At 39.6% G+C, this 23,937-nt stretch overlaps 1 protein-coding gene across 4 annotated transcripts in view; it reads left to right on the forward strand.

Annotated features, from left to right (window-relative positions):
• The window catches only part of Reps2 (RALBP1 associated Eps domain containing 2), a 115,333-nt gene that overhangs the window by 5,395 nt on the left and 86,001 nt on the right, over positions 1-23,937 (forward strand). For 3 of the 4 annotated variants that reach the window (XM_013032165.1, XM_013032168.1, XM_013032167.1), the window contains exons 3-5: positions 8,306-8,454; positions 10,774-10,900; positions 15,011-15,108. In XM_013032165.1, coding sequence (XP_012887619.1) covers positions 8,326-8,454; positions 10,774-10,900; positions 15,011-15,108 — 354 coding nt within the window. In that variant the 5' untranslated portion in view covers positions 8,306-8,325. The remainder of the gene's footprint in view (positions 1-8,305; positions 8,455-10,773; positions 10,901-15,010; positions 15,109-23,937) is intronic. The other variant, XM_013032166.1, reaches the window with a different exon arrangement.

The following is a 23,937-nucleotide window of genomic DNA, read 5'->3' on the forward strand; positions in this document are numbered from 1 at the left end:
CTTTTTTCTTTTTGCTTATGTGGTGCTGAGGAATCGAACCCAGGGCCTCATGCATGCAAGGCAAGCACTCTACCACTGAGCCACCTTCCCAGCCCCCACTTTTTTTGGTCCTGGAGTTTGAACTCAGGGCCTGGGTGCTGTCCCTGAGCTTCTTTTGCTCAAGCCTGGCACAAGGCTAGCTAGTGATCCACAGCTCCATTTTAGGCTTTTTTGGTGCTTAATTGGAGATAAGAATCTCATGGACTTTTACTTCCCAGCTTACCTTGAACCACCCTCCTCAGATCTCAGCCTCCTTAGTAGCTAGGATTACAGGCATGAGTCACCTGTGCCTGGCAGCTTGTCACTCTTTAAAACTCCAGAGGGACTTTTGTAGTAGTCATTCTGGTATGTCATTCTTTTCAGGCCCTTGCTCCTGACATTGTCTGCATTGAAAATACCTGGGGAGCTTAAAAAAAATCTGGGTGTCTGAGTCCAACTACAGAAATTCCCATTTAATTCATATCAGGTCCAGCCTAAGCATAAGGGGTTTTAAGATCTCTGCAGGTGATTCTTACATGGAGCCAAGGTTGAAAATAACTTCTCATGAAAGTCTGTGTCAAGCATTTTCAAGAGCTTTGCCTAAAGCAAGAGTATATATTTGGTTATCTTGGCATGCGGGGTGCATGGTTTTCAGGGGACACTTACTGTCAGAGTTGTGCAAGTGCTGACTCTGTATTTATATGACCTTGAGAGCGAGTGCCTCTTTAAATGTTGGCAACAGGCATCTCCATAGTCATAGCCTCACTGGGGCTGGGGTTAAACAGATGGTGAAAGAGCGTACTTGCAGGGTGGAAGACAGAGGAGTGAAATTGAGGAACAGAGAGAATTCCTGATGAGGAAACCATGTGAAAACATTTATCCTGGTAGCTGCTGTGACCTTTCTTCTTTCTGAGGACTGCACTTGAACTTGCATGAATATTAAAGGAAGTCAGGCATGATCTAGGGTAGGGTTCCTAACCATTTGTGTGCCAGAAACCCTTTTGGCAGTTTGAAGCCTATAGGCACCTTTCAGAATAATGAGATTTTTGCTCTTTTGGCCCCAGGAAACAAACCAAGTGCTTAGGCTTGCTAAAACACGTGCTTTCCCACCAAGCTGCATCCCTATCCTAGAATGTTTTAAATGCATCCAAAGGCATCAGACTGTAAAGGCAATCAATTATATTGAAATAATACCCAAGGTATTTAAAAGAAATCATTATATGGCAATGTAAATGCTTCTTTATTAAATCCATAGAGATCTGATTGGGATTGAAATAACCTTCATACTTTCAGAATAGTCAGAAGCATATACAATACATCTAGATGTCTACAGCAAGTGTAATGTGATGTAAAAATACCTGAAAGTCACAGAAACTGCTAATGATACCTTAGAGGTTTCCTCGCTACATTCTTAAATGAAAGAAATTAATTTAAATTAGGGTAGGGGACCATTCAAGGTGACCATTCCCTTGATTTATTTTCTACAATCTCTTTGGGAGCCCCTAAACCCTGATAGCGCAATGCTTGAATTGCTATAGTCTCTAGGGCTGTGTTCTCCAGAGTGGCTCATGATCTGGTGGCAGCCTGCATAGTCTGCTGTGGAAAGAGAGAGAACTAGGACAAAAATGAGTTATTTATAACCCAAATGTGGTTGATTTATTTTATTCCTACTGTGAGGTATCCTTTCATGAAATTGATAATAATAAGTTTGGGACAAAAATTCTTGGCAGAATAAAATATTGGCACATTTTATTGGTTTTCTTTTGATGGGAAGAGGAAAGAAAGATTTTAACAGCTCTGTAAAATCCCCGCATCGTAGTTGTAAGTCTGCCACCATGAACATCCTAAGGCAAATAATTGACTCCTTTTGACTCCTCACATATCTGTAGAATAGTCATTCTCAATCCAGGTGATTTTATCCCTTCAGGGGACATTTGACAATAACAGGGAGGCAGTTTAGTTTGTTACAGTTGTGGAGTGGGTGCTATAGACAACAACAGAGGCCAGACATCTTGCTAAGCATCTCACACTGTAAGGGGCAGGGCCCTGTTGCCTAACCACAGCAACTTCTTCAGTCTATACTGCAAATAGTACCGAGACTAAGGAAGCCTTCTGCAAAATATCTACTGTTTTAGATCCTATAAGAGAGGCAGGATTTCACAAGTAGTGACTCCAGGTTAAATAGTTTCTATGGCTTAAAAACAAAAACAGAAATTCTCTGAATATACACATACATGAGAGAGAGAGAGAGAGAGAGAGAGAGAGACAGACAGACAGACAGACAGACAGACAGAGACAGAGTCAAAGAGAGAGACAGAATGAGAAGGAGAGGAGTGGAGAGGAGTTTAAGAGGAGGAGAGGATGAGGAAAAAGGAGAATGAAAGAGAGGGAGGGAGAGGGAGAAAGAGTCAGTTTAGGGGGCTGTCTCTGTGCACTACTTACTAAGCAAGCCCTTCCTATCTCTTAGCCCTAAAAGAAATCTTTTGTGTATAACAACCAGTTTAATGATTTATAGAAAAGACAACCCCTTAGTGTGGGATAGGAAGACCAAGGAGAGTGTAAGTAGCCCAGAAAGTGAGGCTGGTAGCTAAACACAAGGGCTGATGTATATATAGTTTCATCTTTAAACAGAGATATAATTGTGGCTAAATGCTGTGTTGTAGTTTCCCACAACAAAGGGTTATGGTTAACTCACTCTTTCTTTGTACCTCTCATCTCAATTTCTCTTCCTTTTTCAGTGGTTCCTTTTGACAACTTACTCTGCACAATCTTCCCTTTTCCTTCTCAGCCTTGCTACAAGGGATCTAGAGCTGCTTTGGACAGTTCACCAATGCAGAATGACCCTCCTGTACAGCTGGTCAGTTGTGTCTTCTGGAGTTCTATTCCTTTATCCAAGCTCCTGTCCTCAGCCCTTTTGTTGCCTTTTCTTTCCAACTTGTAAGCAGTGGTTTCCAACTTTATCACTGTTCTGGGATTCTTTGGCCAGCTTGTCAAAGCTCTGAATTTCACTAGGAAAAGGCACATTGACACAGGGACAAGGGATGGAGGTTACTGGAAAGGAGAACAAAGGAAAATCCTAAATCTTAATTTAAATGTTACAGACATGCATGTGGGCACACATACACATACATACTGCTCAAACCGTGCACTTAAAGATCTGTATGAATTATCCTTCCATAGAAAAACTTCTTTATAATAAAATAACATTTAAAAAAGAAGTCATTAAATTGAAAATTCACATCTTTGAAGGTTAAAAACACGCCAGATAAGATTATCAGACTAGCATGGGAACTGGACCAGTAAAATCAAATCAGATTGATATTGTCTACATATTTATGGGGAGATGTAACTCAAACACTGGAATTACAGGATTACTATATCTGTTGTTTGTATTGATTGTAGTTCCTTTCTCCTCCTAGAAAATACAGCTAAGTTGGTTGACAACCAGTGCTAGTGTGATGTGACCTCACTACATGAAGTGTATGTGTTTCTGCCTCTAGAATATTTTAAAATATCAAATAGACATTTTAAACAGAAAGAAAAGAAAAGAAAACTTCTGTGCATAATTTAAAGAGAACTCAAGACATTTCTGACTACAATGTTCCACATTCCCTCATAAAAACTAGTATCTAGAGCTCTACTGTTTTATGATGGTAGTCACTAAACACAGGTAGCAAATGAGTATTTCAGATATGGCAAGTATGAACGGAAATGTGCAGTGAGGATAATACACGTAGTTAAGTTAAAATAATGTGAAATATACGTAGTACAAAACTTGCCATCTCAGCTATTTTTAAATATATAGTTCAGTAGTTTTAGTGTGTTCACATTGGTGTGCATCCAGTTTCTGGAACTTTTCCACTTTGCCTTGCAAAGTAGACTCTGATTAAATCCTTCTCCATCTCCCTCTCCTTCTGTAGCCTTTGGCAACTATTCTACATTTCTCTTTCTTTTTTGTGGTATTTGGGATTGAATCCAGTGCCTCTTGCTTGCTTGGCAAGCACTTTGCCATTTGAGCCACATCCCCCAATCCCAAGAGGAAAATTGGGAGAGTATTCTAAAATGAGTTATTAGACCTCAGTGCTAGGTACCTTAGCATTGTCACTGAACTCAATTCCCAGGCTATGAGACTTCCAAGCTCAGGCTAGTAAGTGATCTACAGGCCCCTCCCAGAAGGTGGAGTCCTTAGCATCTTCCAGTAGCCAGGGTCAGCAGTGTGTCAGGGAAGACACATTTTATGTACTTGTGGTGCTGGGGATCCAACCCAGGGCCTTAAGCATGCCAAGCAAGCACTCTACCACTGAGGTATATATCCAGCCCTCTAGTTTCTATTCCTATGAATTTGATCACTTTTAATAGTTCATGTAGGTGGAAGCATTTGTCTTTTGTAACTGTCTTATTTCACTTTTCAAAAGGCCTATAATAAGCAGGAGTCTGAGATCGAGGATAGTGGCTCAAAGCCAGCCCAGGCAGGAAAGCCTGTGAGACTTATCTACCATAAAGTACCAAAAAGCTGGAAATGGAGCTGTGGCTCAGGTGGGGGAGTGCTAGCCTTGAGTAAAGAAGCTCAGGGATAGAACCCAGGCCCTGAGTTCAAGCCCCAGGTTTGGTACAAAAAAAGCCTTTAAAGCATATTAGCTACAAAATTAATAAGTATATATTGGCATATATTTGTAGGGACAGGATTGAAAGACAGTAAACATTTGGGATTTGGATCCTCTTCCCAACCACCATCACTCTCTGTTGTCTTGGTAGTAAAATCTAGTGACATTTGCCGTTTATTATTACATTCATGATGCTCATATTTTTCTAGTTGGTTGAGGAAATTGAAATATTTCTCCCATTTATGTGTTTATCAGAGATGGTGGAATAGGACCTGGCCATGGCTTACACCATGCTTTGGGCTTATAATCCTGGCTGCTTGAGGGGTAGAGATCAGAAGGATTGTAGTTTGACTCCATCTCAACAAACAAGCTGGCCATGGTGGTACAGGCCTGTCAGGTACTTGGGAGGCAGAGATCAGGAGGATCAAGGTTTGAGTCTAGCCCAAGTGAAATATTAGGGAGACCTGTCTTAACCAACATCATGATGGCATGCATTTGTCATCACAGCTACGAGGAAAGCATATGAAGCTAGAAAGGTTGTGTTCCAGGCTGCCTAGGCAAAAATATCAAGATCCTGTTTGAAAGATAACTAAGCAAAGAAGGCTGGGAGGCCTGGCTCAAGTGGTAGAGCACCTGCCCAGCAAGTATGAGGCCCTGAGTTCATGCCCAGTACCATAAAACAAAAAAAAGGAAAAAAAAACACAAGAGATTTTCCTTTACTTTTTAGACAGCTATAAGTTAAAAAAAAAGAAGTAGGGTTGGGAAGGTGGCTCAGTGGTAGAGCCCTTGCCTTGCATGCATGAGGCCCTGGGTTCGATTCCTCAGCACCACATAAGCAGAAAAAAAAAACTGGAAGTGGTGTTGTGGCTCAAGTAGTAGAGTGCTAGCCTTGAGCTAAAGAGCTGAGGGACAGCGCCCAGGCCCAGAGTTTAGGCCCCACCACTGGATTAAAAAAAAAAAAAGAGGAAGTAGCTGGTCACCGGTGGCCTGTAATCCTAGCTACTCAGGAGGCTGAGATCTGAGGATCGTGGTTCAAAGCTAGCCCAGGCAGGAAAGTCTGTGAGACTTTTATTTCCAATAAACCACTAGAAAACCAGAAGTGGTGCTGTGCTCAAGCAGTAGAGCGCTTGCCTTGAGCTGAAGAGTGCAGGGACAGCGCCCAAGCCCAGAGTTCAAGTCCCATTTCTGACCCCTCCCCCACCAAAAAAAGAGGAAGTATACCTTTCTTTGTAGAAAGGAAGAATTGCCAGATAAATGCTTTTTTTTTCCCCCTGAGCCAGTGTCTAGTTATGCATGTGTAGTTAATATATGAAGCATTTCTGTGTTCAAGGAATGTAAGATACCGCCATGAAACTAAATTTTGGGAGGATGCTGTTCTCATTGTCTTTTTGGTCTCAATAAACATTGAATTTGTGTTTTTAGTTTGTTTCCCATGTGTTAGTTTAGTTGTTTAGGAGGCAAGATTTTAACCAGTTGCGATCACTTGGCACATATCACTGCATAGCAAATACTTGATTAATTTCTAATGAGGTTTCACTATTCAATTTTGTGTACATATTACAAGGAGAAAAATTCAGACTGAAAAGTTATAAACTAGATTTGCCTTTTATTTTTAAAATAAGTTGAAGCAGCTTAAGAGGAATGGTACTATCATGAACATTTTCCATAAGACTGTTATTATATATGGTTACAGTTCTTTTAAGAGAGAATTATTTGAAACCTCATTACTAAAGAAAAATAAGAGAAATTCAGCTATATTTTGCTATTTGGAGGCCATCTTGAGAGAGAATTTGTTTCCTAAGCCAACAATTCTGTTGAAATGCCATCACCAGATTGGGAAAATGTGTGATGTGACAGTGTCATAAATGGTGCTTAAGATCCGGGTTTAAATCTGAGGATAGGTATTGCTATTCATAACCAGGTGTATTCCATGGTGTTCTCTGGCATGATCTTTTGAATGCCAATAAAACACTGGTCAGGGAGCTCATGAATATTGAGCATGTCTTTCTCTTCTCCCTCAAAAAGTACCTGGATGTACCATCAGTCAGCTTTTTCTGGGTCAGGGCACAAAGGATTTTTATATGATGTTGTTCCACCCATGTTGCAGACTGAACTGAAAGAAATACCTTTCTGAGAACAGAAGCATAGGATTAGCTTGCATTTTATTCAGTAAGACTCTGGAGTTTCTTTACTTTTGTCTTTTTTTTTTTCCTTTTGAAATCCATTCCTGTCTTGAGTCCTGGAGTGCTGCCTAAAGTTGGGAAACATTAGAACATTCAAAATGGCTGCTGTCTTCTCTTCAGAGGACAGTCCTAGTTTAATTTTCCAGATTGGTCCCTCTATTTATGTCTCTTGGGCCTGTGGCTGATTGATCACACAAGGATTTGTCACATTGCCTGTTTCTTTGAATCAAATGTGGACATAGCAACTAAAAATAAACATGATGTGGATATTAGAGAACCACGGGCCTTCTTTGCCTGGGGAACTAGCTGTTTGCTAAGACGTTTTCTGGCTTTAGCATAGCATCAATCATTGGAAGTGCAGCTGTGCTTTTGGAATGGGAGACTGCGAAGGCACGTGGAGTATTATCCCGAACAATGGCTACAGATGCAAATCATTATGCACAATCCATAACATTATCCTCGTTTTTTGTGAGTCTTTGTGCAATGTGATTGTGTGTGATTTGCCGTGTTGAGAACTAGAAGTATGTCAATGCATCATTTTCATTTTTGAAATGTTTTGTCAAAAATTGAAAAGACAAAGTAAATATACCTCACCATGGCCTTTCAGCTCTTTGCCGCATTGCAAATGGCTAATGGTTTTGACATTAGAATCTGGCTAAATGTTTGACTGATCTGACTTGATACTGTTTTCTTCATTATGTTATCAAAAGACAACCAGCGATTGAGTGGGAAAATTCCTTAAAGAATTACATTGTGTAAGAAACTGCTCAGCCTTGTAAGTTTGTCCCCAGAGCTAAGGAACCTAATATAGGGCACTGGTTAAGAACTAGCTTGCTTGGATTCAGCTTGCCCACAGAAAAGCTATGTGATGTTAGAGAAATTATTCAGTTCCTTTGTGTCCATTTCTATATCTGTAAAGATTTGATATTTTTGCAGTGATAAAACATTTGAATTCAAGCACTCCACTATTTTCACTCCTAACCCTCTTCTTTTAGTTAATTTTCCGATAAGGCATTTGATTTTGACCCTTGTACTTAACACCCCCTGTATAGCTGGGATTATAGACCTGTACCACCATGCTTAGACCCATGATAGTTTTATTATACTTACTTGTGAGGATTCAGTAAGTTAATATTTGCAATTCCTTAACATTGCAACTGGCATACTTAAGTGTGTCTGAGTTTTCATTGCTACTGTTTATCACTTCTTGTATTTATGCAATTCCAAGTCCTTTTTCTTTATGCTAAAGGATTAAGTGAGGGATCAGCTTCTGTGATGATTCAGCAGCAGTGAAAGAGGCTACAAGTATAACACCTTTGTGAAACTGTAGCCTTGTAACCCTCATTGTGCCTAAACTGATGTTTAATCTGTATTTAATGCTCTGGAATTTTTTTTCTCAAAAATGGCCATTGAGTCAGCTTTGGGCCATTGAGCCTCGCCTCCCTTTCTGCAGTTTTTAAATAAAGTCTCACTTCAGCTTTTCTCCTTTTGGTCCTAAAGAATTGCCTCTGCCTCGTTTTATGATGTCAAAGAATGATGGTGAGATCCGATTTGGGAACCCAACTGAGCTTCATGGAACGAAGGTTCAGATTCCATATTTAACCGCGGAAAAACTTTCCTTCAAAAGAATGGACGATGAGGAGAAACAGGTAAAATAGCCTGATTAGGCATGTTTGTTTGATCCTGAGTATGAACACTCATGTTGCAGGGCCTCACTTCCAGCAAATCTTACTATGTGGAGTACAATTACAGTTTCAGAAGTGAGCCAGTTAATTTTCATGGTAGTAAAAAGAGCTGATGCATGGGAATTACCACAAACTACCTGTAGACCTTTCAGAACCTACTTTAATGTAGAATTATATCTAAAACAAAGAAACTGATTCATTTTGTATACTTACATGATGTCTCTAGGATCTTAAAGGGTCCTCTGGTTAACATAGCTTCATATCCTGTTCTTGGGGAGAAGACTAGACCACCAGTCTTAGAAATTTATAGTGTACCTAGGCAGAGAAACCCTACAGTAAAGAGACCTGGTGATCTATGGTTACTTTCATCAAGGAATCCCTTCTTGGTTCAACATGTTTGGAATGGCATCTTAGGAAATGCTGCTTGTTTGGAATGCCGTGGGTTTGGAAGTAGAAGAGGGAAGAAGGGCTTTTAAGATTAGGCCACTAAGCCGGGCGCCGGTGGCTCACGCCTGTAATCCTAGCTACTCAGGAGGCTGAGATCTGAGAATCGCCGTTCAAAGTCAGCCCGGGCAGGAAAGACTGTGAGACTCTTATTTCCAATAAACCACTAGAAAACCGGAAGTGGCGCTGTAGCTCAAGTGGTAGAGTGCTCGCCTTGAGCTGAAGAGCTGAGGGACAGCGCCCAGGCCCAGAGTTCAAGCCCCATGACTGACAAAAAAAAAAAAAGATTAGGCCACTAATTGCAATAGTCAGATGGTGTTTAGTGAAGACAAAAATATGAAATCCTAGAAGAGTAGGCCTCGCAAATAGTTTGCATGTTAATAAGGCCCAGCACATCAAAGAATAGCTCATACTTCTGATAAAGATTCTGAGTCACATAGAAAGTTACATTATATTTGGCACAGCATCTTCCATAAAGTAAAGAAATTTTCTGTATTTTAGGAAGGCTTGAATCAAATTGTTTTTAAATTCCATGAATATTAAAGGATTATATAGGGAAACTAACACAGTTTACTGTAATGATGATGGATATCTAAGGTGTTTCTGTAAAAGATTTTATGTATTTTATTTTGATTATTTGAGACAGAGCCTTGCTATGTAGCCCAGGCTGGTTGAGATCACATGACCGTAAATGCTAGACTTACAGGCATGTACCACCATACCTAGGTAAAGGATTATATTTATAGTTAAGGGAGGCATATCATAGCACATTCTGTTAAACAATTGCATGTTCTGTTGCTTTCGTCATCCACGCACATTTTAAACTAGTTCTTCAGAGGTATATTTTAAAAGGAGGTATAGAAATCTCTAGTCAATATGGTTTTGCATGTTTCTCACTAGCATTTGGAGAAGAATCTACTGGCCCACAGTGGTTGATGTACTGGGAAATTGTCTCTGGCTGTGTGAAAGAGGGTGCATCCTTTTATTTCTTGCTGGGTCTGTGTTAGGCCCATCAATTCTATAGATGTGAACACACACTTCGGAGCAAATATAATTTTTCTTTCTCTTTAAGAGAGTATTTAATTAGATTTCATAGTTCTCCTTAAAGTAAAGAGGACGACAGAGTCTGTGTGTTATGTAAAACACTGTTATGTGGTTACCTCGAAGTTACCACTCTTGGTAGTGTTAAAAAATGAGGAGGAAACCCAACAACAGATCAATCAGCTTAGTTACTTTGTCTAGAGTACTATGTCAGGTTCATACTTGAATTGGGAATGCAGCATGTGAAGGATTTGTTCTGGTATTTAGGAGTAGTATATTCTCAGCACAAATCAAACACAAAAAGCTGGTATTTAATTTGGCATAGTAAACACCAAGAATACTTAGTATTAACTATAGATTTTATTACATTTATACTTATTAAGTATGAATCTAGGAAGTTGGAGTCTTTATTAATGGGTGAAAACTGAACTGACACAGAGATCACACTTGAGGCATATGAATTTTCATGTGATCAGTGTCTTTTATTTTCCACAGGAAACTATATTATTGGAGTAACTGAAAGCATTTTGGGTTGGTTTTCGTAATTTAGGTTAACTCAGTACTGCTGAGACTTTCTTCTCTGGGAGACTTTTGAATTTCTAGACACTGCCTTTTAACTGCACTCCGTGTGTGTGTGTGTGTGTGTGTGTGTGTGTGTGTGTTTCGGAAATACGTCTCCCCATTTGTTAAATCAGTCAGGTCATCAGCCGTAGGGTTCTGTTATGCTTCCTAACTGCAGCTCAGAATGACAGGCTTCTCCAGTGGTTGTCTCTGAACTCTGCTCTGGTTTTTTTGAAGCAGGAAACACAGTCTCCCACGATGTCACCTCTTGCCTCCCCTCCTTCTTCCCCGCCTCATTACCAGAGGGTGCCCTTGAGCCATGGCTACAGCAAACTGCGGAGCAGCACTGAACAGATGCATCCAGGTAAGAGGTGACCTGGGGGCTAGCTGTCCCAGGCAAGGTTTTGGAGTATCCTTAATCTACCAGGCAGCAATGCCACCAGCTGTTTAATGTCCTGATCTGATTATTCTTGTTTCTAGAAACATGGCACAATTTACTTTGATATTCTTGAGCCAAAATTTTTGTTAATGAAATTAATGCTTTGTCTCCTGTTCTGGAAACGAGTTCATCTTTAGTTTTGTCTTTTATGTATGGAGTCTCTATGATTTAGTCTTTTATGTAGGGAGTTCATCACACAAGGCCATAGAATGCTAAGGGTTTGCATTTTGGGGGAATTGTTATTCCTTTCTATGAATATACCAAACATATTTATGTAATAATTGCTTTTTATCATATTTCTTTAAAAAAATATCACTACGTGAAAGCAAAAGAGTCGATCCAAACCTTTAAAGATTGAAGACATAAATAAAAATACTGGGTTCTTGATTTTTTTGAATAAGGATAAAGGAAATGCTAAGAATAGCATTTTGCAGGAAGCATGTATCATGCACAGTTACAGGGTTACCTGCTTACTCACATTTCTGCTCTGCTAGCCATGTTACTGGTAAAATATGTTAGTTGGTTGTGAGGATGACTTGCAGAGTTGGCTGCCCAGGCTGCAGTGCAAAAAGCTTCATAAATTCACTGCAGTATCTCATCTTTCTGGGTTTCAGGGTCTGCTTTAAGATGGACCAATTTAAAGTACTGTACAATTGGGATTTTTGTGGACCCTGGTTGAAAATGACCCAGTTTTGGCAATTTTTTTTCTGCACTAAAAAAGTGGTAACTTCTAGAGGGTCACAAAAATAAAAATGTGTACTAGGCTGAACTAAAGGGAGGCTGTAATCTTGCAGACAGAAGTAGATATGGTATGATGGAAAGATCTCTGAATTGAACCAAAAAGTGTAGGTTTCTATGTCCAGCCGCATGACTTCAGACAAACCATTTAACTTCTCTTAAACAAGAGTTATAGTAACCTATAGGGATGTTAGAAGGATTCCATGAGACCATCAGTAGAAAATGTTTTTAAATTAAGTCCTACATAAGTGCAAGAAGATGTTGGCAATGGCAATAGTCACACAAAAAGACTGTTCTAAAACCTAGATATCCCATCGGTATCTTAAACTAAACAAGGTTGGGAACTCTTCATTTTCCTCTTACAGTTATCCTTACCTGATTTTCCCTATTTTTGAAGTGAATCTTTTTTCTTTTTTGAATCTTATTTTGGCTTGGATTTTTTTTGTGTGCTGGTTCTGATGCTTAAACTCAGGACCTGGGCACTGTCCTAAGCTTCTTTTACTCAACACTAGCTCTCTACCATCTGAGCCTCAACTCCACTTCTGACTTTTGTGGGAGTTAGTTTATTGTAGACTTTCCTTCCTGGGCTGTCTTGGAACCGCAATCCTTAGATCTCAGCCTCTTGAGTAGCTAGGATTACAGACGTGAGCCACCAGTGCCTGGCTTGGAAGTTCATTTCTAACTTACAGGTAAATCAGGTTTTGTTCTATAGAATAAGCTTATCATCAAGCTCTTTCTGTTTCTGGCTTCCTCTCTTCATTCCATCCAAACTGAGTTTCCATTATCACAGTGCCAAGGAGCAGCTTGCTTCCCTCCTTTCTGGCCGTCTAGGCTCCCATTCCTTTACATACTTAAAAAAATAAGGTAAAATCTATATATTATAACGCACATTTTGTTTATTTTTGATTTATATATTTATTTTTTTGAGACAGGGTCTTGCTATGTTGCCCCAGTGGGCCTTGTAGTTACAATGTCATCCAGGCTGGCCTCAAACTTGTGATCCTCCTTTTATAGCCTCCTAATACAGAGTTTGTGTGCTACCACACTTGGTGAACACACACAGCACAAATTTCACTTTGAACTTTTAGCAAATGGATTATGCCCATGTAGTCACCATGTAAGTGAAAACAGCCCTTTCCAGTCACTCCCAGTCCTAATTCAAGCACTATTCTGATTTTTGTTACTATACATTGTTTTTGCCTTTTGTAGACCTTCATAGAAATGGAAACAGAATAAGTGGACTTATATATGTCTACCATCTTTCCCTCAACATAATGGTTGGCATTTTTCTATATAGTTGTATTGGTAGTAACTTCTGTTATATGACTATACCACAATTTGACAATCATTCTTCTATTGGTGAATATTTGAATTATTTCTAGCGTTTGGCTATTACAAGTAAGAATACTATAAACATTTGTCCTTTTTGTGACATAGACTCTCATGTCACTGACAAGCAGGAGTGGAACTGTTGAGTCTTAAGGTCAGTAGATAATGGCAAAAGAGTTCTACTTTGGTACTAAATTTCAGAGTGATGAAATCTTTTTACTTTAAATTATATTTTTATTATCTTAAGTAGTTGTGCAAAAGAGTCACCACCCAACAAATCAGTTTCTAAGTATAATATGTATTGGTTTAAAAAATACTTCTCTCCTTGAAGAAATATATTACTTCTATTTCCTCATTACTAAACCTTTTGTAAGGGGATTAAAGAATTATTTAGTTTGAATTGGCACACATATTTTTCATTTCATTTGGGAGGGAAGAGAATCAAGGCAATAAATAGTACCTTTTTACTGAGCTGAGTTTCAATTGAGGAATAATTAAGCCAGAAGTCAGATTGATGATGGCCTGAATATCAGCTTTGCTGTTATATAGCTGACTGGAGCATATCTTAAGGTATGTGGCCATATATACTTCTGACTTTCCTGTTTGCATTCACAGACAAGCTTGGATACCCCAGGCTTTCATGTTAATGGAAGGAGAAAATCTTTAGAGAGAAGATAACTACGTAGCCCAGACTAACCCTGAAACTAGCAAAGCTCCGGCCTCAACTTCCTGAGTGCTAGGATTCCAGTTATGTGTCACCACACCAGGCTGGTTTTAAATTTTTGATGTATTGTTATATACCATCTTTATTTGAAAACGATCAGAGTATACTAAACATGATGTTCTGCTTTCCACTGAATTTTTAAAATTTAGTAAGTTTCAGAAAGAATTTTGTGTATGTATATACTTTCCTGTCCTCAAACCGTTAACCTATGGAGATGAGGATTGTTTCTACTTGAATGATAATTGCTCCTTTCTGTTGGAGTTTAATATTATCTGGTTGTGCTTAGCTGTTTTTCTGCCATATTAGCAAAGTCATTATTATGTGTTCTAGCTACAGTGCAGCCAGTTTTGAGAGAGATATAGTGTGTCAGGCTGGAATTGTTACTTATTCAGATAAGGTCTTTCCTTTAATTCTGACCTGTAGCCAGTATTTACTATAGGTTGAACTATAGATCAAATCTCAAAACCACTAATGAACTCTGTCTCTGTCTCTGTCTCTGTCTGTCTGTCTGTCTGTCTGTCTGTCTTTCTCTCTCTCTCTCACACACACACACACACGCACAAAGAGCCCAACTAATATGTAAGTGATCATCATCACTTTAGAGTTTGGTCCAACATACCACAGGAAACAGGAATCAAATTTGAATATTTTTAATATGGTATTTGCTTTGCAATACTGGGGCTTAAACATAGGTCCTCATGCTTGATAGACAGGTGCTTCACTATTTGAGCCATGCCTCCAGCCCAACAAGACACTTTTTTAAGGTTTTAATTTTTTATGTTTTCTTATTGTGAAAATACTGTACAGAGGGGTTACAGTTATATGAGCAAGGCAATGAATACATTTCTTATCAAGTATTGTTGCCTCCTCCTTTGTTTTCCCCCTACCATCCCTTCCCTCCCACTTCCACAACTACACTCCCCCCCCAAGACACTTTATTAAGCATTTTATTATTTTCTTTTTAAAATCCCAATTAGGTTCTTAGTATTCCACGCCAACACTTTATTCCTGACATTAACATGATGAAAATATTTTTCTGCCTGTTTATGGTTGGATGTCTTTAGATCGGTAGTTCAATTGCACTCAAGAAGATCAGCAATTTTCTAGATGGCCCAATAAGCAAATGCTTTGATTTCTTTGCCAATTCTCCTGTGAAAAGTAGATGCTGTATGTGTTTGGGTGTCAGGTCTTCATTTTTGAGTAAGACCATTGTATGCCATCAGCTTTCTCTCTTACAGTTTCAGCTCCCTATGAAGCTAGGCAGCCCCTTGTCCAACCTGAGGGATCATCATCAGGGGTTCCAGGAACCAAACCTCTTCGGCATCAGGCTTCTCTTATCAGGGTAAGTTATATAACCTGTGGCTGTGGCAATGAAGAATGGATGTAAGATTTGCACTTTGGAACATGGATTCTTGAAAGCTAACTGTTTCATTGCATGGGAGATGTAATCCACATCCTCATTTAAACATTACATTTCTTGTTGTGTTGCTTGTGTAATTTCCTAAATCATTTCTATGTTTGTGTCTATGTTTTCAGTCTGTAGCCCAAACCGGAGGTGGTTCTTGATCTTCAGTGTATCTCCAGTGTTCTTCCACTTTCATCTACCTACTCATCTGACACCTTTTCAGGAGAGCGTCATTTTTTTCTGAAGCAGCCTGTCTTGCCTTTGCCTGATTCTTTATTATTATTTAGTGCATACTTAACGTTTTCCATTTGTTTTGTGCCTCCAATTATGTGGTAAGCTTTTGAATATAGAACTACTTTGGAAGGTAGTTCTATATAATAAGTGCCTATATAATGCCATTTGGACAACAGGTATGTTGTGCAAATGACTATTGTTTCTTTTTCTTTTCTTGTCCCTTTTTTTTGTTGTTGTTGTTCTTCGGGCTTGAACTCAAGGCTTGGGTGCTTTCCCTGAGCTCTTTTGCTCAAGGCTTGTGTTCTACCACTTTGAGCTACAGCGCCACTTCCAGTTTTCTGGTGGTTAGTTGGAGATGAATCTCAGGGACTTTCCTGTCCAGGCTGGCTTTGAACCCCAATCCTCAGATCTCAGCCTCCTGAGTAAGAGCTAGGATTATAGGCATGAATCACCAGTTCCTGGCTTTACTATTTCTTATATGTAACAGATATAAAATAAATAATATGGCCCAAGCACAGGATTATTTGTTTCTCCTCACAGCATTGTGACTTAGACATTTCAGCTTCTCTTTCTTTAGTGTTTTCTTTTTTTCTATATTTATAGCTGTTGTCTTGTGTAGTATATGTGGGTTCTGTTGTAGGGAAATCATATTATCAATGAAGGCTGTATGCCTGTGTCTGTGGAGAAGAAATTAGCAAAAATCTACATTTATTGTTTAGCATGAAAGACAAAAGGAAGTGGGGTAGTGGCTTGTATAACATTTCAATTGTATAACTCAGGAAAAAAGATCATTTATGCATAAGCTGTTCTACTCAAAATAGAAGAGTGGGGTCAGACACTCCCATAAAGAAGTGGGCTGCTAGTTCAGAACAGAGTAAACAAAAGTCTGAGGAAGATCCTGGAATTCCCTGAATGCCTTCTGGGGATGGAACACTGTGAAACATGCTATAGAACATGATCCTATAAAATAGCATTTTGTGTACAAAGAACTTCCTTAAAGACAATAATTCAGCCATATAGCACATATTTTATGTAATACTTTATAAAATCATAAGCTGTAGGTCATCTTCTTTTTACTGGTCCAAGGCTTGAACTAAGGGCCTGGGTGCTGTCCCTGAACTTCTGTGCTCAAGGGTAGCACTCTACTACTTGAGCTATACCTCCATTTCTGGCTTTTTGGTGGAGAAAAACATCTCATGGACTTTCCTACCTGGACTGGCTTCGAACCATGATCCTCATATCTCAGCCTTCTGAGTAGTTAGGATTACAGACATGAGCTAACAGAGCCCAGCTATGATCTCTCTTTTTAGTATAGATGAGTTGACTGTGGTTGAGCGAGGTCATGTTTCATCCATAATTAATAAGTGCTAGAGCCATAATTTGAGTCCAATGTCAAAACCTTCACTTTTGGCCTAGTCGTATTGTCTTAGATACCTGCCTACCATGTGTGATGCTCTGAATTCAAAACCTATATTGTCTAAAAGAAAACTCCTTCATTTTGAATACTTTGCCCACCACAAGTTCCTTATTACAAGACTCGTTTCTAGAATTACTGCATAAACAATAACTGGGCATAATAAAATTAATTTTTTGTGATAGTATGGATGGAATCCTTGACCTTGCTCATGCCAAACAAGCACTCTACCATTGAGCTATACCCCCACTCCAAAGTATTCTTGAAAATTCCTTACTAGCACCACATTGGAGAAGGAAGATGCTATTCCCGCCAAAGGGTAATACAGCTCAGTTTCATCCCCATGTTGAAACAGACAGTTATTTCTTCAGCTGAGCTCCAGATGTAGTAGTTGGCAGCATTCGAAATCCCATGGTACAAAAACATGTGCTTTCAACACTACACTCATACCCATTGTGAAGACATATTTACTTTAGGCAAGGCATTAGAAGGGTTAGGTTTCCTTCCCAAACTCTTCAGGGTATAGCTATGCAGGTTCCTGCAGAGTGTTCTTTTTCTGAAGAAACACAATTCTGAACAGGTGAGATGATGGTCAAAGAAACAGTGAATCCTAGGCTTTGTAGTGATAGGATGGGACTTGCTGGAATGTAATGGCTTGAGCATTCACTTGGACTGGTACCCTGTGAGTCCTCTTCGAATCTATAGGTCCCCCCATTCTGCTGACAAACATGCTTTTTGAACTCTTCACTCACGTAATAGTGAACACCAGTTAACCATCAGGTACAGTATTGAGGATATACAATGAAGTGAAGCACTAGTAATCCCTGCCTTCATGTAGAGTTCAGGATATTGGAGGAGACACTCATTTTATTAATCGAGCCCATTAGCAAAGTAAATATATAATTATGATATGTGATATGAATGCAAATCATACTGCACTTTGAAGATGAAAAATGAGGATGAGATACGACCTAGCCTGGAAAGGCAGGGGTGCTCAAGGAAGACTTCTAGGGAGCAAAAAGAAACATTTGAGTTGAAATGAGGAGGATACAGAGGAATTAACCAGGTAAAGGGGTGGGAATAGAGGTACAGGCTTGAAGATAGAACTGCATACATAAAGACATTCTCAGTGTGCGTAACATTTTGTACACATTAACTCCTTCAATGCTTGGAACTCTTTATCTTCAGGGGTAACACTTATCTCATTTTTTCCCCACATGACAAAACTCGAGGTATGCTTTAGTCACTTTGCCCAAGGTCACAGGCAGGAGGTAGTGGGACTAGAGTTCAAACAGTGGATACCATTCCCCCAGTTACTGGCAAAGGAACCAGATGATGATGATGTCATCTGTTGAACAAGGAAGCACTGAATGAAAAAACAGTGCTGGGGAAAAGAATCTGATGGTGTAACTGCAGTGTCACTGCATGTCATAGATTGAACTTTTAAAAGAGCCCTGAGGAGTTGACCCAAGAGTTAGTTGGTTTGTGGGTCTGAGCTTTGGTGACAGCTGAAGCTGGATGTAGATATTTGTCAGCAATGAGCCTTCAGAAAAATCCCAGGACAACGTGCAGGAAAAAAAACCAGACAGGTTTTGGCCAGATCCACCTTAACTCTGTGTGTGCTAGGGTAAGTTCTCTCTCTCTTTTTTATGCACTGATGACTCAGAATGGATGTAACAGTCCACTTAATAATCCACAATCTTGCCGGGTGCTGGTGGCTCATGCCTATAATCCTAGCTACTCAGGGGTCTAAGATCTAAGGATCACAGTTTGAAGCCAACTGGGGCAAGAAAGTCTGTGAAATTCTTGTCTCCAATTAACTACTGAAAAAGCTGAAAGTGCTAGGCACTGGTGGCTTATGCCTGTAATCCTAGCTACTCAGGAGGCTATTTGAGGATTGTGGGTTGAAGCCAGCTTGGACAGAAAAGTCTGAGAGACTCTTTTTTTTAATTGTGAAAATACCATACAGAGGGGTTACAATTACATGGGCAAGGTAATGAGAACATTTCTTATCAAGCATTGTTGCCTCCTCCTTTGTTTCCCCTTCCCATCCCTTCCCATCTTCCGCGCCCCCCCCCCATCATCCCTCTTATCTCCAGTAAAACTACTCAGAAAAAAGCCAGAAGTGGTGCTGTAGCTCAAGTGGTAGAGTGCTAGTCATAAGCACAAAAGCCCACGGACAATGCCCAGGCCCTGAGCCCAACCTTAGGACCTGTACACACACACACACACATGCACGCACGCACGCACACACACACACACACACACACACACACACACACACACACACCCATAGTTTGATTCTCTTAATGTTTTCTTGGTATTAGTAGAGGTTCTTGTTTAAAGCATAGCTTACTGTTCAAGGAGAGAGCAAGGGGAATGGTTCTTGACCAGAACAGTCTGTGATTTGCACAGCTGGTGGATTTTTCTTTCTTCAGTTCTTAGGTTTCCTTCTTGTGTCTTGTCAACTTGGTTTGGCTAGACTCCATGTTCCAGAAGCAAAATGTCAATGTGAATTAGTCATGAGATGAAGGAATTGGAAGTGAAGGTTCTTGGTAATAGGGTATTAGTATTTATTGGGCATAGAGCTAGGCTAGCTGGGGTGGCAATTCCCCTTATGCTATTATGTGCCTGTACTGATAGTCATCCTCCCTCCCTCCTTCCCTCCTTCCCTTTCTTCCCTCTCTCCCCTAGCCTTGTATTCCAGTCTTCTTTGATTTATTTAATGAATTTTAAAATTGCTATTGTAAAGGTGATGGACAGAGGGGTTACAGTTGCATAAGTCAGATAAACAGTTCAATTCTTTTTTTTTCTTTCTTTTTTTTGGTTTGGGTTTTTTTTAACTGTATTTTTTTTTTGTCTTTTCTTTTTTGGTACTGGGGATCGAACCCAGGACGTTGTACTTGCTAGGCAAGCGCTTTGCCACTGAGCTACATCCCGGCCCGAGTTCAATTCTTTCTGAACAATGTCATTCCTTCCCTTCCTCTCTCCCATTTTTTCCCTTGTGTATAGTTCATTTTCAACATAGTGTTTAGTGAGCATCACTGTTGCATTTGTTCACCTTTTGTTCCTCCATTTCTCTGTTCCTCTTTACCCTCTCAAAGTCAGATAAATGATCAAAAAAGACAAAAGGAAAAGAAAACAAAACAGCCCCAAAGGGAAAATAAACTTCTTTCCATTTCCTGGAGGTCCTTCTGATAAATATTATTTTATATGATCAGATAACACATAGGTATTGCGCCTTTGTGTTCCCCACCTAAGAACATCTTCCTTTGATGTGTGTGAATGCCGAGAGACTTGTATAATTTATTATGTCCCAGTGTACTTTTTTTTTATTCATCCAGTGTTTACTAGTAGATTTACATTCTCTGCCCTGTTTAGAAGGGGCCATGTGTCTGGGTCCTGGCAGAGTCTGGACTTGACATTGTATGGGTAGTTATACCAAATTTTGCATCCAACTCTTGGAATGACTTTGTTTCATATCTTAGAAATTTCATTTTTTAGCTGTTGGATTTTTTTTGGTCTTTGAAACTTCAGATACAAATCATATTCTATGTTGGTAAGTAGTCCATAGTGGTTTATCTTCTTTCCTATTTTGCCAGTTAACAGGTATCCAGAGGTAGTATTGTGGTTTACTTTTCTCACAGGTTATCTTAAACATCTAGAACATGTAATCATTTATAATTGTGCTGGCACAGAATTTAGAACTGAACCTTTGCTCCCACTCTACTCTCTAGCTTCTGTTTTTGCTAGGGTTTTAGAAACTTTGACCTTATGTTGTCTTATTTGACTTATTGATAGCATTTGGCACCACCCTCCTTCTTAAAATATTCTCATTATTTGGGGTCTTTGATGCCACACTGTTTGGATTTTTCTTCTATTTTTGTGACTACTACTTCTGAATTTTCTTTTCAATTCTCCTCCTCTGCCTGCCCTTAACATGCTGGTTATCCCTGGGCTCACTTCTCAGTTTATTTACACTTTAGCCACATGGAATCTGATGATAGTGACCTTCATCTACCATACATCCTCATCCATATTCCTTTCCTTTCCTATTTATATGCTTCTTCCTTGCCTCCTTCCCCCACCTTTCTTCTCCCTCCCTCTTATTAACACTCCCTACCTTCTTTCTTTCTTTCCTTCCTTCCTTTTTTCTTCCTTCCTTGCTTCCTTCCTTTGTTTTTTCTCTTTTTCTCTCCCTCCTTCCTTTTTTTTCTCTCTTCACTCTTCCCCCCTCTCATTTCTTCCTTTTTATCTTTCCCAGTTTTTTACCACTTGACTTTCTTGTCTATCTATCCAGTTGTGTGTGCTTTTTGGTTCAGGCCATTATCCTTTGTCACAGAATCTGTAATATCAGCTTTAGATATTTTTTTTTTGTTTATGTCTGCCATAGGGCTTGGATTCAGGGCCTGGGAGCTATTTTGGCTGAAGGCGCTCTACCACCACTTTGAGCCATAGCACCACTTCCTACATTCTTTCTTCTTATTTCCATATTTGTCTTCTTCCTTACTTTATCCTTATCGTAGACAAAACCGGCCTTAAAACCCCAGTTGGAAAAATTATTTAAACATTCTACCATATACATATATATTGAAACATGGTAATTTTTATGGTTTTAGGTATCAGTTAAAAAATAAACCATGTGCCACTGGCTCATACCTATAATGCTAGCTACTCAGGATCTGAGATCTGAGAATTGTGGTTTGAATCCAGCTCGGGTAGGAAAGTCTGTGAGATTTAACCACCCAAAAGCCAAAAGTAGAGCTGAAGCTAAGTGGTAGAGTACTAGCCTTGAGTGAAAAGCTCAGGGACAGTACCCAGGCATTGAGTTCAAGCCCCAGGATGGACAAAAATATTAATTACACTCTCTGCCCCTTAAAATTTGTTCATCCTACTGACTGATCAAACCTATCCTCCTCTTCTCATTATTCTTTGCCACATTATCTACATTTTCTGATCCTAGCTCTCAGGTTCCTGTGTTTGGTCTCTACTTATCTCTTCAGACACAATAGTTACAGCTTCTCTCTTCCCGCATTTTGGTCATGAAGAGCTCCAACGTTCTCTCTGTGGAACCCTTACTCTTCACCCTGACTTTTACCTTTTTGTTTGTTTGTGGGTTTTTTTTTTTTTTGCCAATCCTGGGGCTTGAACTCTGGGCCTGGGCACTGCCCCTGAGCTTGTTTTGTTCAAGGCTAGCAGTCGACCACTTGAGCCACATTGCCACTTCTGGCTTTTTCTGTGTATGTGGTACTGAGGAATTGAACCTGGGACTTCATGCATGCAAGGTAAACACTCTACCAGTAAGCCGCATTCCAAGCCCTTCTTTTACCTTTTTTTTTTTTTTTTTGTCTATCATGGGCTTGAACTCTGGGCCTGGGCGCTGTCCCTCAGCTCTTCAGCTCAAGGCGAGTGCTCTACCACTTGAGCCACAGCGCCACTTCCAGTTTTCTAGTGGCTTAGTGGAGATAAGAGTCTCACAGACTTTCCTGCCTGGGCTGGCTTTGAACCACGATCCTCAGAACTCAGCCTCCTGAGTAGCTAGGATTACAGGCGTGAGCCACCAGCACCCAGCTTTCTTTTACCTTTTTTATTTCTCAATTTATCTATATGTTTTTCCTTACTGATATATGAAGTATGAATGTGTTCTAGTATTTTTGAAATAAAAATGTGATGTTTCATTGTTCATTTGATCCATGGAACACTACTAACCAGAGGATCACCATTGATCACCATTGATTTCTCATCTCTGAGGTAGCTAGGATTTTTATATTGTTCCCAGGACATTTTATGCAGGTACATGTGGATAAAATTGTGTGCATGTGTATGCATATGTAAATCTATCTATCTGTCTGTCTATCTATCTATCTATCTATCACTGCAGGTTTGACAAATGCAATACCTTTCTAATTTGATATAAATTATAATTTCTATTTTAAACCAAAACACTCTCACTTTTCAAAGCTAAGCATGCATGGTGTGTTTTCTTCTTTCTGGAGAGAGTAACATAATAGTGTTTTGGAACATGTTGTCATTATCATTAGTCCTTTGCACTTCATAGATAAAATAATGAAAAAATGATTTAGAAACCTTTATTTCTCTGTTATTCTACTTTAGGGTTTAAGCAGCAATTTTGTACAAGTTTTCTAATGAACAGGTAGGAAAGTAAATATCAGATATTACTAGATAGTCCCATGTCCAAAAAAAGTCTGCAATTTGAAAAATGTTTCCTTAATTTAGTTGTCCTTTTTTTTTCCTCAGCCTTACTCAATTTCAATTTCTTGCTGTGCTTCTTCCTTTGGGTCTAACTATAGGTATTTAGGGCCAGAAGCAGATTCTTTCTGAACTTTGAATCCTTTTGCAATGGTTCTCAAGAGAAAAAGCAAGCTTTAAAGGATGACAATAGAAACAAAGACTTAGAAGTCCCTGTTGAGATGCTATTGGCCTAAGTCAGAGAACAGAGAATAAAGAATGACTGAAAGATTAGCGGGGGGGGGGGGGGGGTGGGTGGGGGGGGGGGGAGGGGAGGTGATAGAATAGGGAAGGCTCGAGTTGAGTCATGAGACGGTAGTCTGACTTAGGAAGAAGAGTGAAGCAGGTAAGCAAATGGGGTACACTAGGTACTGTCTCAGGAACTCTGATTTTCTTACACAATTCTTAGCCAAGAAGATGACTCACAAGGCAGCTTGGGCCACCAGGGCTTGTTCAGGGTTCAGGAATTCTGTACAGAGGCAGCATCATCATTTGTCATGTGCATGTTTGCATGTGTGTCTGTGTGTCTTGAGTGGGGCCTTGGTCATTCTCCCCCCCCCCTTATTTTTGGATCTTTATTTTTCCTATTATCAGAGATTGAACACACCACACGTTGCACTTGATCCATGCCTTTCAGCCCTTTAACTTTTAGTTTGTTTTTAGTCTTGTGCTAACTTTGCCCAGACTGGCCTTCAAATGTGATCCTTCTACCACTGCCTTCTATTAGCTGGGATTATAAACAATGATGCCTAATTCTTTTAATTTAATTTAATTTGTGAACATACTGTACAGAGGGGTTACAATTGCATGGGCAGGATAATGCGTACATTTCTTACCAAGCATTGCAGCCTCCTCCTTTGTTTACCCTA

The sequence above is a fragment of the Dipodomys ordii genome, unplaced genomic scaffold (assembly GCF_000151885.1).
Source record: "Dipodomys ordii isolate 6190 unplaced genomic scaffold, Dord_2.0 Scaffold150, whole genome shotgun sequence".
NCBI classification, from domain to species: domain Eukaryota; kingdom Metazoa; phylum Chordata; class Mammalia; order Rodentia; family Heteromyidae; genus Dipodomys; species Dipodomys ordii.